This window comes from Carex rostrata, chromosome 17, assembly GCF_964058835.1.
Source record: "Carex rostrata chromosome 17, lpCarRost1.2, whole genome shotgun sequence".
NCBI classification, from domain to species: domain Eukaryota; kingdom Viridiplantae; phylum Streptophyta; class Magnoliopsida; order Poales; family Cyperaceae; genus Carex; species Carex rostrata.
Genome location: NC_135934.1, coordinates 10056813 through 10073898, shown reverse-complemented (window position 1 = coordinate 10073898; position 17086 = coordinate 10056813). Strand labels below are relative to the sequence as shown.

General features: G+C 37.3%; 1 protein-coding gene across 1 annotated transcript; it reads left to right on the top strand.

The window, feature by feature from the left end:
- The first annotated feature begins 7891 nt into the window (after nt 1–7891).
- On the top strand, nt 7892–12248 carry LOC144568110 (putative auxin efflux carrier component 1c). Its single transcript, XM_078318340.1, has 6 exons — nt 7892–9878; nt 10033–10303; nt 10645–10730; nt 10939–11096; nt 11449–11525; nt 11763–12248. The coding sequence occupies exons 1-6, from the start codon at nt 8654–8656 to the stop codon at nt 11827–11829; spliced, it is 1884 nt and encodes a 627-aa protein (XP_078174466.1). The 5' UTR covers nt 7892–8653; the 3' UTR covers nt 11830–12248.
- Nucleotides 12249–17086: the final 4838 nt, after the last annotated feature.

Here is a 17086-nt window from a genome sequence, read left to right as displayed (position 1 = left end):
ATCCTATCCAGATGACATGTCATCGATACCGAAACAAATAACCGAAAGAAAAATATATATATAATTGTTCAGAATAATTATACGAATATTATTTGTGTTCGGGCCGAGGGCATTCGGGTCTTTTCAGATTCGAGCTTATCTGCATGACACGTCATTGATCCTATCCATATGACATGTCATCAATCCTATCCACAAGGGCAAAATGGTCATTTCACACCTATGCCACCTTGCATGTGTAGAAACATGGAGAAGGATGTGGAAGGGTGTGGAAGGGGTATTTTGGTCATTTCACATATAAAAAGGATGAGGTGTCAATGGCATATCTTGTAAATAGGCCGAACTTGGAGGGCATTTTGGTCTTTTGCAACCGAATCTAAACACTATAAATAGGGGTGGAGGGGTAGAGAGAGAAATATATATTTACATATATACATATGCACATTCACATGTATCTTTTTGTGCAGAAACGAATCGGTATTTTCTCTCTTTCTCGATTTCTCTCCCAAATAGTGTTTCGGTTGAGAAAAGAAAGTTATACGTAGTTGACGTATAATCTTGCGGGTTGTTGTGGAGAATATTTACGGGATTGATGAATAGTGTTTTATCGAATTTCGCGGTATGTCAGTTTTGCATATTGATGAAACTGAGCAACCGAAAATTCGTGTTTACGGGTTTTCGTCTTATTCCCGTGAATAGTATTTTTGCATAATTCGGCGGTTTACGGTATTTCTGGCAGAAGAAATAAACCGCTCTCCGGTTAGTCCTGGTGGATAACCGATAGAGGTATCACACGTGTGATACTCCGAGTCGACTCCTTCCCTGGTGAGGCTCTACTCGCTCAGTCTGCATTCCAACTGTGATTTGGAAACAATGTATAAATATGTTATATTAATCTATTTAATTTGTAAGTAGATTAAAGTTTTAGAAATCAATCATGGAGTAGATCTGTAAAAAGGATTAAAATGGTCCTTGCAATGAAAGACTTCAGAAGGAACTCTGCTTTGGTCTTTCCGGCATATCCCTTTTAATTCACGGCTTGAGTTAGAAGTAAAAATTTTTTGTTTTACGTTCTTTCCGCAGCTTAAGCCTAAAAGGGTTTTGGTTACCGCGAAACCCCAAAAGTGGTATCCGAAAACCCAACACTTTTTATAAAAGCCCAAAATTTCTTCCCTTTCTCTCTCTTCCCCTCCGCCCCTTTCCTCATTTTTAGTGATTTTCATCCAAGAGAGAAGAAAAAGAGCGAGAGAGTTTTCTTTCCCTCTCAAACTCCCGATTGTTGCGAGAAATCAAAGTTGGAACCGAGCAAGCGGCCGTAGATCTCTCCTAGCCCTCCTATTCGGTATTTCTTTCTCTTCCCGTTTCTCTCTAAAATCTCGGATTTCTCAATTTCTCGGGTTTTCATTTTAAACCCGAGATTTGTGTTTGAATTGCTTGTAGACTAGCTCCTTGAGCTTCTTTGATTGTTTATTTGCCGATTCTTTTCCCGATTTCACCCCGGTTGCGGATTTTGATTTCTAGGGTTTCGTGCCAAAACCGAAATTGGGCATAATCGTGAATTGATTTGTTTAATCCAACCAATTAGACTTGTAATCGGTAGGGTTACCTCTTGATCTGGAATTGCTATAACGTTTAACGGCTAATTTGAGATTTTGACCAAATTAGGGTTAACCACTCGGTGAATTGAATTGTTATGGGAAGCGAAATTGTGAACTAGTAAATGAATTGTTACCAAATTGAGATCGTGTATGGTCTAGAAGACCCAAATGGAAATTGTGAGAAGTTAGAGATTTTAAAGCAAGAAAGAGGAATAGGAAAGTATAAACCCTAATATAACTCGAGTGAATACCTCGATCGTGAACCAAGGTTAAACCAAGTTTGTGTGTAATATAGGCGTAGGATCGGTCGAGCAAGACTTTGCGGGACACTTCGAGACGTCTGATCCATAAATAAGCGATACGCTCGTCGTAAACAGGTGCGGGATTCTTGGACTTGTTTGATATTTCATTTTCAGGAATTAAATTGTTATTCGTTTGTCATGTTGAATATCTGATTGATTGCATCATTGAATTGAGTAAATCATTTGCATAGCCCAATCAAATTAAACTCGGATTGATGTGACTTGAGTGATTTGCATGCTGGTATGGTTGTCAGTTGTGTCGATCTATTATGATCTGATTTTGATTGAGAGTCACCACGAACTTGTTGATTGAGAATGTATAAGTGAATGGATTTACGAAGTTAAGCACTTGGATCTAATGAATTTGCAAAGTTGAGCTGTATAAGCTGACTTTGAGCCTGGAATCCTTCTAGTGCTTTAGGTGAACAGCCCTCAGTTTTCCCAGTACCGGTTGGGACGAGGGGTGAGTGATTGTATTGATGTGTGATTTGGAGTCGTGGGTGACATGTGTAACGTCTGTGGCTCGGTGGCATTTTTCTACGTGTTAATGCATTTGGACGGTCAATTGAATGTCACGATCATTGGAATGATTCCAAAGAGGATTTTCTTTATATGACTTGAACCAGACCTTAGTGAACGGTTAAGCCAAGTGATTACAGATGGGTGTCAGATAAAGGGTCCAGCTCGGTGGAACGTCTGTAGGTGTCAGTAACCCTACAGACGAGGGTTTGGTAAAGGGTCCAGCTCAAAAGAACATCTGTAGTTGTTACAAGCCCTAATGAGTCGAGTTAAGCCAAATACGTGTTGTTTTTGAAATTCATCTTGGAAATTCCGTTAATTGTGATTCATCTGGTTGAATTGTTATCGAGCATATGCATTCTTTTATTTATGAATATATATATCTGTTTGAATTGCTGTTGTATGGATTTCATTTCTGAATATGGAACTTGATTGCAAGTCCAATAATCTAATTGTGGCAAATTCGCATTGAGAATTTATTCTCACCCCCACCCTTCGGGATTATTTTACAGGTTCAGGTGCGACTGATTCCGGAGAGGCACGCGAGTAGTAGGCCTTGGTATTTTACCTTCATATGACCCTAGATATGTTTTGTTGTATAGCTTTAGGGTAGGCCTCATGGTTGGTATCCGGATGAGATACTTTTGATGTGTTATATTCTGACCAGACTGTGTGCTCTGATTTTATATATATATATATGAACCTGTTTTATATTATTTTAGTGTGAATTGCTTAAATTATTTTAAATGCCTTGTAAGTATACATGGAGTGTATGCTTACGGCGGGGTACTGTTGCAACCCGTGGCCGCGGGGTGTGACATTGATCCCGGTTCAAAAGTCACTTCTTGGTAAATACAAAAAATATTGTCATCCTTCTAGTGCATTTAATTTCTAAAAAGTTGTATCTAATTTTGAAAAAAAATAAAAACTTTAAGTTATTTAATGATTAATATTTAAAAATAATTCTCAAAATAAATACAACTTTTTAGAAATTAAATATACTAGAAGGATTACAATATTTTATGTATTACCTAGAAGTGACTTTTAAACTGCAATCAATAACTCACATTCAAAACATATTTATTTTTTTTTCCAATAACACATAAAGAAGTATATTAATTTTTCTTATAGCCGTGAAAATTCCGGCCTGAAAAATGTTGATCCGGATTATTTGTTGTAGTCTTTCTAATAAATCAAATTATATTGTATTCCATCTATTTTTAAAGAAATATATTCAACATTTCTAATATTTCAATACAAAAAATAACAAAAATTATTTTGTAAAAAAAAGAAGAAGAGCCAAACAAACAAAAGTTACTTGGTAACCGGTCAAACATAGGCCACTTTTCAGTTATTTAGTAACCATAAATTTTTTCTAAATCCGGTGACTAAATCATTGGAAAGAAGGATAGTCTGGTTATTTAGTAATCGGAAGGGGCAATTTTCAAAATTATGTACAAATTTAGGTAGATTGAGTAATTTGATGGAATTTTTGGGTATTAATAAAAATTTCGGCATTATCTTGATACCTCTCAATTAATTTATATTTTAAATTGGTTGATTTGGAAGAAGTTGAAAGACAATAAAATCTATCGTTTTCTTTTAGTTGTCTGTTGACAATAGAATTCAAATTCGATCAATGCAAAAGACGGCAATAATTAATGCATGATGAAGTCTGTTATTGATAACTGAAAACATATGCTTTTCTAACACGTAAGAAATGGATGAACAATTGAATGAAAGATTAATTTAAGTAATGCAATGATCCAGATTTCTCTCAAGAATTTGACTAAGAATAAAAATGTTAATTACATGTACATTTTTGTATGAACGTAACCTAAAAAATCACGCCTTCCTAAAGTACCATCATGGTATCATAACATATCATCTAAAAGGAATTCAAATCAGATAAGGTTAGATTTTGATCGTTTAACTAAAATTTACACGAATCTTAAAGGGGACACTAAAATTGAAAAGTAAATGGGTTAGACAGACAGGAATAAAAAAAATGCGAACTGAAATCATAGGAAGCAATAAGCATCCAATTAATCATTACTAGGGCTGCTCATGAACCGAGTTGAGGAGAACTTGGATTCAACTCGCAAACTCATGAACCGAGTTGAGTCTGAGTTGCTAATTAAGTTCCGAGTTAAAAACTCTGATTTGGAATCAACTCGTGAGCAACTCGAGTCGACTCGTGACTCATAATGTAGTACATAGTGAGACAGTCTAATGTAATTCTAACAAAAAAAATATATTACACAGTTTACCAAAATAATACACAATTAAAGGCAATACATAATGAGATAATGGCCAGTACATAATTAAAAATTACGAAAATACCAAAATAGTACATAATTAAAAATTACCAAACCGATAAAGTCTAACAAAACAGTACAAATTACCAAATATTACGATGTTTAACAAAACATTACACAGTTATAAAAAAAAAAAAAAGTCTAATATGAATTAGGGTTTGGTGTGATGAGTCCAACCGAGTTGATTCCTAACCGAGTTAGGAGTAACTTGGAATCGACTCATAAATCAACCGAGTCAATTTTAACTTGAGTTATAGTGAGTTGAATCCGAACTGAACTTTCGAGTCACGAGCTTTTTGTGCACCCCTAATCAGTACATAATCAAGGGCAGCAGCAGTGAGGAGCAATTATAGCAAGCACATCAAGGAAATCAAGGAGGGAAAAATGTGGGGCCCAGGTGCAGATAGATTAGATGGCAAGTATGAGAAATGGCAATGCGACATTTTGTCGACACGAGCCCGAGACCTCGCTCTGTGCATCGCCATTAAATGAAAACATTTGCACCTTGTTTGTACTTCCGTGGCTACTGGCTCCATCGCATTGGATTCAATGATTTCGTTGACTTGTACGAATCTCAGAACCTCCTTTTACGTCTATTGTTACTGTTTGGGGTCGTGTGACTAGAGAGTAGAGATTAGGAATAAACGACAAAAAGGGGAAATTTCCTAATGGGCCGATTAAATTGGGCCGTCTAGTCTGCTGTTAATTTACCATGGGGGCTGTTATTGTTCTTTTCTATTATTCCCTTTTTAAAAAGAACATTTGAGAGGGGAAATGAGGGAAAATGGAGATATTTAATTCCGATCCGCTTTTGTAATTGTTTACTTTTTTTTTTAATGAACTGTCTATTAATAATCTATTTGGATTATATAGTATTAATCATCTAATCTACTTTGTTGATGTATGAATTTTCTCACGAATGCAAATTTTATCATGTATTTTAAGGATTAAACTTGATATGTTCATGAACAATTGTTATTATATAACAGTGTTTAATTTGATGTCATTGATTAGTCATGCTTGGTCAAAAAGTTATAAATTACAACTACAAAAAAGATAGAGAAAAAATAATAATATTTTGTCTTTTTATACTTGTGGAGGTAATGATTATATTATAGGCTTAACCATCAAAGTATGAGATAAGGCAGATTAAACAAAACGAATAAAATCTGAAACAAGATATCATGGCCGGAAAGACTGGTTTACTCCGGTTTTATTTGTACTAAATATCAAATATGCATGAGATGAGCAGTTAATCACGCTGTGGCCATTAATGAGTCTGAGTAGGCGGGGCCCACTTTCTGATTTATTCCCGTGAAACAGGCATAGATGGATAGATAGCTATGGAAGCCTATCCGGGAATAAGTAAATAATACCCCCCTCCAGGAGTCACAATCCCAAATTTCATGGATTCCTCTTTGCCTTGAGTTTAAATAGAAATATTGCAAAGCATCTCAAAAGATCCCCTACTCTATATACCATACATACATCTACTTTTTCTAGGAGTACCATACATACATTAACTAATTAATTAATCTATAGTTCCGTTAATTTTTCTCTCAAAATAGAAATTCCTTTCTTACAAAGAAATTATATAATTGAACCACCAAGGACTATATTTTTGGAAACAAAACTTTTTTTTCCAAATAAATTATGACATAATTAAAAAGGCAAGTTTCCTTCCTTGTGTACTGTATTGAGTATCTGCATGACATATCCTCAAACTTTTTTTATTGCAAACCAAAAACCAGCTTTAGAATCTTAACAAGTATTTTTTTTCTTCTCTAAAAGGCCACTGGAGCAGGCTTTTCTTTTACCACTTTTGCTTTTGCCCCCCTCCACTTTTTACTCATTCCCTCGTGCCCTCAAATGGTCGTGCAAATTAAAAAACAAAGAATCTCTGAATTTGAGCGAAAGGCCCCTCTGGTTGTATATTATTAATTATTATGTGATAACTGACCCCTCCTCCTCCAATAAAAAATTCCTTTCAAATCTTAAGACTTAACATGAATTTTAATAAGTTGAGGAGTTATATGAAAAATGAATGGGCTTTTCCAGCTAAGGCGAGCTAGTAGCGACGCTGCGATCCACCCATGTGGGTCAAGTTTTTAATGCGAGTTTTGGTGGTGGTAAGCCGTTGGAGACTAATCTTCCTCTCCATTTTATTACAAACAATACAATCCATTTATTATGTTCTTCATTCAAGTTAATTCTTGTGTACTCCCTCCTTAACTCTAAAGATAAAAAACACAACAATATTTGCTCATTTTATATTGTTTCTATTGTTTACTTGTACATAAAAAGTTAATTATTAACAGTGAAATGTGATAGAAATTAGCGGTTACGACAAATTAAAATTATATACAGTGAAAATGGGATACTGTCTGTCTGCAACTTGTATACAGGAAAAGGACACCTCCAATTAGGGTAAGGCTGGAGTGGAGCAGGAAATAGAGGGCGGGGTGAAACCGTGGAAAGCTTTTGCGGTGTACGAGATTTCAGCAGTTGATGATGGCGCAAGTGCACGCGCAAGGAAATTCGAGAAACCCTTTGCATCGCCATTTGCCAACATACTCCTCCTCCCTCCGGATCCTCTCCAATCGCCTCCCCGGAGAGATGAGCCCGTCAATTTTGAAGTGCAGAGAATCAACCGTCCGATCTAATATAAAGCGGCCAATGGTGAGTGTTAACCTGAAAATTGTACATAGATGGATGGAGAGAACCCGATCTCAGCTATTTTGAGAGGCTAATCTAAGTTCGCCAATGAATTTAATTAGACATGAAAAAGTTTACCATCCCAAACCCCATCATTATCTTATTCCGATTTTCCCACCTCCTGTTCCCCATTTTTTTTTACCCCCGCTATTATTCAACTGTTCCATCCCTGACCCCAATGCACCCAGTAATTTTTAATCCCATCCTCCGTTTTGTTGGTATTGCAAGTTCCCAAATACAAGAAAACATATTAGTTATTTTTTTAAAGGGATAAAAAAATGCGGATTAGCCACTGACACGTCACCTTCTCCCATACAAAACACAGCCCGGCACTGGTTGCAATCAACGCTTCCCTTGTCCTCTTCCCTTTCCTCTTTTTTCAGTGGGCTACAAATTTCAATAATTTATTCATTTAATTTTTTTTTCCTCTTTAACGTAAAACAGATCCAATAGTATAATTTAAAAATTAATTCCTGAACAGGGAAGAGGAAAAGAAAGATGATGTGCGGTTGTTTATATAAGTCGAACAGACTAAAAGGCAAAAGCCTCTGCACGAGCTCAGATCCCCTCCCCTCCCCTCCCCTCCCTTCCCTTCCCTTCCCTTCCCTTTGCTCTCGCCTCTATTCTATTCTTATTCTATTGTCTCATTTCTCTCTCTCTCACCATACCTCACACCACACACCACGCCACACCGCACCAGTGGACTCTCGACAGAGAGAGAGATACAATACAAGCATATATATATATATATATATAACACCGATTACCAACAAGGGAAAAACCAAGGCGAGCTGGGGCTGTTCTCAATTCTCAAATCAGACTGAAGCAACTAGAGAATAAACAAATTAAACTGGCACTGTACTCCAGCAACAGAGAGAGAGAGGCCAGTAGTCCAAGCGTGGGAGACTGGGAATTGAAGTAGGAGAGCCGAACTGGAACTCCTCGGGCACGATTCTTAAAGCATCCTTTGCTCGCTACTTGCTGTTGCGCTCCACAATACAAAACCCAAACACATGCTCCTCGATCCTCTCCTCCTCAGCCTCCTATCACTCTCACTCTTGCTATCTTCTCCTCCCCTCTAAAACCACTCACGTACCACAACCCCTCACTATCACAATCAGAGAGAAACACAATTGATCTCATTCAAGAGAACAAATATATATTATAGATATATATATATATATATATATATAATTAAGTTAAGATGATCACAGCACTAGATTTCTACCACGTCATGACGGCCATGGTGCCGTTGTACGTGGCGATGATCCTCGCTTACGGTTCCGTCAAGTGGTGGAAGATCTTCTCCCCGGACCAATGCTCCGGTATCAACCGCTTTGTCGCGCTCTTCGCCGTGCCCCTTCTCTCCTTCCACTTCATCTCGACCAACGACCCGTACACGATGAACCTCAAGTTTATTGCCGCAGATACCCTCCAGAAACTCATGGTGCTCGCCATTCTCACCGCCTGGAGCAATCTCAGCCGCAGTGGGTCCCTCGAGTGGACCATCACTCTCTTCTCCGTTTCCACTCTCCCAAACACTCTCGTCATGGGTATTCCTCTGCTCAAGGGAATGTACGGTGAATCCTCTGGGAGCCTTATGGTGCAAATTGTGGTGCTTCAATGCATCATCTGGTACACTCTTATGCTCTTCATGTTTGAGTACCGTGGCGCAAAGCTCCTCATCACCGAGCAGTTCCCTGACACTGCCGGATCAATTGCCTCCATCATAGTTGATTCTGACGTGGTCTCTCTTGATGGGAGGAGAGACGCAATCGAGACTGAGGCTGAGATAAAGGAGGATGGAAAAATTCACGTGACAGTTCGTCGGTCCAACGCGTCTCGATCCGACATCTATTCGCGCCGGTCAATGGGTTTCTCCAGCACCACGCCCCGGCCGTCAAACCTCACCAATGCAGAGATCTATTCTCTCCAGTCTTCGAGGAATCCGACACCCAGAGGATCGAGCTTTAACCACACTGATTTCTACTCCATGGTCGGGCGCAGCTCCAACTTTGGGGCAGCTGATGCATATGGCATGCGCACTGGTGCTACACCAAGACCATCAAATTATGAGGAAGACCATGGGGGTGCGGCGGCAGCCCCTCCAGGACCCACGAAAGGGCGCTTCCATGGACCACATTACCCGGCTCCCAATCCTGCAGTGTTTTCTCCTGTGCCACCGGCAGCCACAGGTGTTCCTCAGCAGAAGGCGACAGGTGGAGGCGCCACAAAGAAAGTCAATGGTCAAACACATTTGTTGAAGACGGAGGACGGCGGCACCAAGGACTTGCACATGTTTGTATGGAGCTCGAGTGCTTCGCCGGTTTCAGATGTTTTTGGCAACAACCAGGAGTACGGTCTCCCGGCAGCTGGGGCCGACCCGTCAGCGGTCAAAGAAGTCAGGCTTGCTGTCTCTCCCCGCAAAAGTACTAAAAATTCCTTTTCCGTGCTCCCTGATCAGTTTCTGTTAATTTTTCATGTTATTTCTCTTAGTACGTATCCTTGCAAGTAGCAAATATCCTTGCAAGTAGCAAATAGCCTGTTGCATAGTTTAATCTAATGGTACAATTTAATTGTCAGTGGATGGGAGAAGGGGGGATGACTACGTGGAGAGAGACGAATTCAGCTTCGGCAACCGAGGAATGACGGACCGAGATGACGGGGACGAGAAGGGACACGACAACACTAAGGCCATGGCAGGAGGTGTTGGGGGGCCGATGAGAGCAACGGCCATGCCGCCGACAAGTGTGATGACAAGGCTGATTCTGATCATGGTTTGGCGCAAGCTGATCAGAAACCCAAATACCTACTCCAGCCTCGTCGGTATCATCTGGGCCCTCGTCTCCTTCAGGTGAAAATCATTTATTACCACGCCAAAATGTTAACTCTTTCATTTCATATTTTCATTTAATTATATAAAAAAGGTTGGGACTGAAATTGCTTTGTGGAAGTGAAAAGGTAATTGTAAACAAACAATGAGATCAGAGCAATAAATGCGTCCCCGAATGAGGGGACTGTTCTTGGTTGTATTCTTAGTTTTTCTTTTGGATATTGTTAATGAGAATATATATATATATATGTATATTTTTCACATGTATGGTAGTATAACTATAACCTAGTGTAGTGTGATTGGAGGAAATTTAAAGAAATGCATGTACTAATGTACTAATGGTTGATGTGCTGGTAATGTAGGTGGCAAGTGAAGATGCCAGCAATTATATCTGGATCCATCTCCATACTGTCTGATGCGGGCCTCGGCATGGCAATGTTCAGCCTCGGTCAGTATTCACTTCCATAGTTCCATCAATATTCCCCCGCTGCACTGCACTGCACTGCATTGCTCTCTTAATTATTTCTTCTTCTAATACTACTACTACTACTACTACTACTACATTAGATATAATTGTTATTTTATACATAATAATAATAATATAATTAGTTAGTTCATGCACTTTCAATAATTACTTACTGCATGCATGCATGCAGGGTTATTCATGGCGCTGCAGCCGAGGATCATAGCGTGCGGGAACAAGAAAGCGGTTTACACCATGGGGGTGCGCTTCCTCTGCGGTCCTGCGGTCATGGCGGCCGCCTCCTTCGCAATCGGCCTCAAGGGCAATCTCCTTCGCGTCGCCATTGTTCAGGTCCTTTTATAATCTAATTTAATTTAATTTAATTTAATTTAATTTAATTACACATAATTAATTCACTCATCTAAGTCTGCTACATAATGTTAATTTATTTTCATTACCATAGAATTTTATTATTATTCAATTCTAATTGAATTTATCATGACACGACCTTAAAAATTGAGGAAGAAAACATAACATGATCTGGGTTATAAAGTAAAAAAGCAGGAGAAACAAACTAGAGCTTTTCTCTTCTCCATGCTTCTAAAGAAGCAGCTTTTGGTGACTGTTGTAACCTGAAACATATAAAGTTTGTGTTTATTTGACCGTTGGATTATTGATTATTGACGGATGGTGACGCATGCAGGCTGCGCTGCCTCAAGGCATTGTCCCCTTCGTCTTCGCCAAGGAGTACAATGTGCATCCCGACATTCTCAGCACTGGGTCAGTTCTATCTCTCCATTTAATTTCTAAACTGGAGATGGATATAATTTCATTAATTGACTCTGGTCAAGGATCAAATGACCAATCCGGTTTCAAATAAATAAAAAATAAGAAGAGGAAGAGAGAGAGAGAGAGAGAATAAATTAGCTGCCCATACTATTTTTGTTTTGTTCTGTCGTTTGTATGGATTATTTAGATTCTGTATGTTTTGATTCGGTTCCCTCTTTGTTGGTGCAGGGTCATATTTGGAATGCTTGTTGCTCTGCCTATTACCTTGGTTTATTACATTTTACTGGGACTGTGATACTGATACTCTGATACTGATACTCAATTACTCATAGGGTTGGGTTGCCACTGTTTCATTTCTTTTTCTATTTGTTTTTATTTGCGTGTAAAGTTTTTTTCTAGGGTTTTTATTTTTAGCCCCCTACTAAAAGAAGACAAAAGATGCGTCAACTACAGCACTCCGGCCAGAGAGAGAGAGAGAGAGAGAGGTGTCAGTGACAGATATTAGAACTAGGGGCAGAAATGGTATTCCAAAAAAAAGAGGAGACAGAGAGAGAGGATAGATTGAGTTGAGGGCTTGAGGCTAATTAGCAACTTTCAGAAGGGAAATGAAATGAAATGTGGGGAAATTTATTTGGATCCGATTCGGATTCGGGTCCCCCCACTTGTTTAGTGTTGTAAAATCATATGCTCTATTCAATCTTGGTGCTCTTAGTTCCTTCATTTTTCTTTTGCCCTCTTTTGCATGCCACTTGATTGCTCATTTATTTCCTTTTATTAATCATGAAATGAAATGATGCAAGTGCTCGATAATGTCAATATATATATCAAGTAATGAAGAAAAAAATGTGCAACTCTTCTCACAGAAACAAATTATGTGTTTCAACGGAAGAGGAGTTTAATACTGTTCAGATATGAATTCAGATATTCCCAAAATAACAGCACAATTGTGAAACTATATATATATATATATATATATATATATAAACTAGCATCAAATCAAGGACAGTGATGTATAGTACTATCTGTATGGCCCAAACAATTCCTTCCTAAATTTCAGCGAAAGAAAACAATACTTTTAAGATCAAACCCGAGAGAGAGAAAAATCCAAAACCATCTTTGATTGACTATGATTGTGACAGTAATAATACTGTTACCTCAAATTGAAAAGAAAACGACAGTAAGAGGACTGATTTAGATTATTTTTTTTTATCTTTTCAAATGTTTAACAAAATTATTCGTTTTTATTTAAATTTGACAATATTATGATTAGTTTCTAATGTGCGAATGCAAGCGTAAAAAAGATAAGCAGAAGGATATCAATATAAAATATTTGAAAAACAGGGTTAGGCAGAAAATAGAAATTCAGGGGGGTAAACGTAAAAATTGTCAGAGTCAACTGATGGCAGGGGAATGTGTGTCTCTCTCTGCTGGGAACCATCCATTTAGTATTCATTAATTAATTAGCTTAAACAAGATAAAACTAAGAAAAAGGAGCATCCATTTTCTCCTCCCCAGTGGTTAGTTATCTGTGATTTGATATGTCGGACTACTAGCCTGAAGCCCTGAACCAATTAATTACATGATTTTCACACGCTAAGTACCTTTGTCTCCACCCTTCAAAAAGAGAAAAGAAAAAAAACATATCCTTTGCTAGGTCGGCGACATAGATTTAGAGTCTGTTTAGCAATAAAGAAATTTTGTGAGAATGACATTTTTTAATATAGGAATAGAAATTTTAATTTGTCAAAATCAAATTTATTTAATTTATGAAAAAATTTGGAATATAGATGTTCGACAAATGCATGAGAAATTTGTTAGAATATTTTTTTTTCCTTTTTTTATAAAAGAGTAATACTCAAATTAAACTACAAAGTGTATTGATACTAATTACTAATTATGATCAATACAATTGTATATATAGTTTTTCCAAAAATTTAAATGTGTGAACATAAATGAATAACCGTGAAATTACAAAGAACTCTTTAATCTCCGTCATACATAACTTAGAAACTATATTGAAAAACTTTGTTTAATTGAGTTTGTTTTGTTATATTATTAAATTTGTATGTTAATTGTGCTTGTTTATGAAAAAAACAAAATAACTTCAAAGTAAATTTGGTTTTGAAAATTATAGTTAGTATATAAAATGAATAAATTTCATGATTAAATATGATTTCAACCATTAATTGTAATAAGTAATTGGAGCATTATACAGTTAGTTTTTAAGTGTTGTTTATTCTAATTGTGAAATTAATGTCTATACAATTAAGTTATTTTGTTCTAATTGTGAAATTAATTCCTATACAGTTAAGTACTTAAAAAAAAATATGATTTTAACTATTGTTTGTTTATACAGTTAAAATATTAATGTCTTTAGAGTTATTTTAATGCATGATAGGTGGCTTTTGTCTAAAAGTACTAACAATCACAGAAATAAAGATTAAAATACACAAATTTAACGAGGTTCGGTACTAGTTTAGTACCTACGTCCTCAACTCAAACACTCTTTTTTTCTTCTTTATTCATAACAGAATAGTTTTACAATTTTTTGGATATCTCCACTAGAGACACACAAGAGAGGTTTAATAGAAAAAAACAGAATAGAAATCCTGCACAAGATTCTTTCCTAATTCTATTCATGGAAACAAATAAAAGATTACAGCTCATTTCTTTCCAACTATCCCCTACACGGCTTGCCCTCCAAGAATCAATATTTTTTTTCCAATACTCCACCTCAAGTTGGCATGTAAAGGTTTGTCATGCCTAACTTGTCTAGCGTGTTGTTGAACATTGTTCCTGTTACACCTTTTGTCAAAATGTCAGCAAGTTGGTTCTCAGATCTCACAAAAAATATCTGAACTACCTTTGAGTCAATATTTTGCTTTATGGAGTATCGATTTACACCAACATGCTTGGTCATATCATGTTGCACTGGGTTATGCGACATGTCAATTGCCGACTTGTTGTCAACATACAACTTCATGGCTTCTTCTTGAGCTAAACCAAGTTCTGTTAGTAGTTTCTTTATCTAGAGAAGTTCACACAAACCTTTAACTACTCCAATAAGTTCAGCTTCAACACTCAAGAGAGCAACAACTCCTTGCTTCTTGCTTCTCCATGTGACAAGGTGACCTCCAACAAAAGTGAAATATCCAAATGTTGACTTACAATCTGTAACACTTCCTGCCCAATCTACATCAGTATAACCCCTATAATAATCATGCCATCCCCTGTAATATACTTTCAAATTCTTTTGAGACAAAATAATACCTTGGTTAGATCGGGCCACCTCAATCCCAAGAAAGTATTTTAGACCACTCAAATTTTTCATTTCAAATTCTTTTGAAAGCTTTTCTTCCAGAACTCGAATTTCCTCTGTGTCATCCCCTATAATAATCATGCCATCCACATAGATAATCAAAACAATTAGTTTCTCATGTCTTCTTTTGTAAAACAGTGTATGATCAGATTCCCCTTGATTGAACTCATACTTCTTCATTGCCTGACAGAATTTACCGAACCATGCTTGAGGAGACTATTTGAGTCCATACAGAACTTTGTTTAACTTACACACTGTTTGCTTTGAACCCGGATTCTCATACCCAGGAGGAAGATCCATGTAGATTTCTTTTTCTAAATCCCCATGCAAAAAAGCATTCTTCACGTCAAATTGGTGTAAGGGCCAATATAGATTAGCTGCAAGAGACAACACCACTCGAACTGTGTTCAATTTAGCAACAGGAGAAAATGTTTCCTGATAATCAATTCCGTATGTCTGAGTATACCCTTTAGCTACCAACCTAGCTTTGTATCTCTCAACATTACCATTTGAATCATATTTTATAGAAAACACCCACTTACATCCTACTGTCTTCTTTCCATTTGGAAGTTCAACCAAAGACCATGTGCTATTTTTATACAATGCTTCCATTTCTACATCCATTGCTTTTGTCCATGTTTTATTCTTAAGAGCTTCATTCACATTTTCTGGTATTGGTAAGGTAAGCATTGTATCACAAAAAAGTTTCATTGGTTCTGATAGTATTTTGGTGGTGACGTAATTTGCAATTGGGTATTCTATTTCTTTACTGGTTCCATCTTCAGGAACATACCTTTTAGGGGGCTTTCCACGATTCTGTCTAGGAGGTAGAATATATCTAGAGTGAGAAGTACTTACCTTTGGGATATCCTCAAGATACTCTTGGATCTGTGGTTCTTGGTCTTCTTGTATCACTTCTTCACTATCTTCTTCATTTATCTCGGTCCATACAACATCAACTTCTTCTCTGACCCGAACTGGACCAGCACCATCTTCAGAATCTTTGGCCATCTCTCTGACCCAAACTGGGCCATGCACACCTCCAGAGTTTTCAGCCAACTCTCTGACCCGAACTGGGCCCTGCACACCTTCAGAGTTTTTGGCCAACTCTCTTACCTGATTTAAGTTCAGTTGAGACCAAAAATCTCTCTCATTTTCATTCTCCACCTGAGAGGGATATTTGGTAGTTTGAAATAACGATTCACTTTCCAGAAATGATACATCCATTGTAACATACCACCTGTTTGACAATGGATCATAGCACTTGTACCCTTTTTGGTGCATACCAAGTCCCAATAACACACATTTAACAGCACATGGTTCAATTTTAGACCTTTGATTCTTTGGAATATGGACATATGCAACACATCCAAATATTTTTGGTGGTAAGCTCAGAACCGATGGTATGGGTACAAAATTTGCAAGTTTTTTCAGAGGTGTTTGAAAGTCATTCGCTTTAAAGGGTAGTCTATTAATTACATATACTGCCATGGTTATTGCACAATCCCAGAACCTTTTCTCCACCTGATTCTCAAAAAGTAATGCCCTAGTAGTTTCTAAGATATGTCTGTTCTTCCTTTCAGCTACCCCATTTTGTTGAGGTGTGCCAACACAAGAGGTTTCATGAATAATCCCTTTGTCAATGAAAAAACTTTTGAGAACCTTATTAACAAATTCACCTCCATTATCACTTCGAAAAAACTTAATGGCCTGTCCAAATTGAGTTTGAACCATTTTATAAAAGGTTTTAAATACTTCTACTACTTCCTCTTTTCTTTTCAATAGGTATACCCATGTCATGCAAGTGCAATCATCAATAAATAACACAAACCACTTATACCCATAAACAAAATCAGCTGGGGATGGTCCCTAAACATCAGAATGAATAAGATCAAAAGGTTTCTCACATTTATTCATGTTAATATTATAGGATACACGGTGGCTTTTAGCCTTGATGCATATTTCACACTTAAACATAGATATATCTAAACCGGAAAATAAATCAGGTAAATTTTTTTTCATATAACCAAAGGAATGATGCCCTAACCGCCTATGCCATGTCCATATTTTATTTTCTGTTTTTGAACACCCACTTACCAAGTTGGTTCTGCCCACTCTTAAGTCTTCTAAGTGATACAAGCAACCCTTTTTAGAACCACGCCCAATGATCTCCTTTGTGAGGATATCCTGAAAAATACAAAAATTAGGAAACATGAGAACCACACAATTCAAC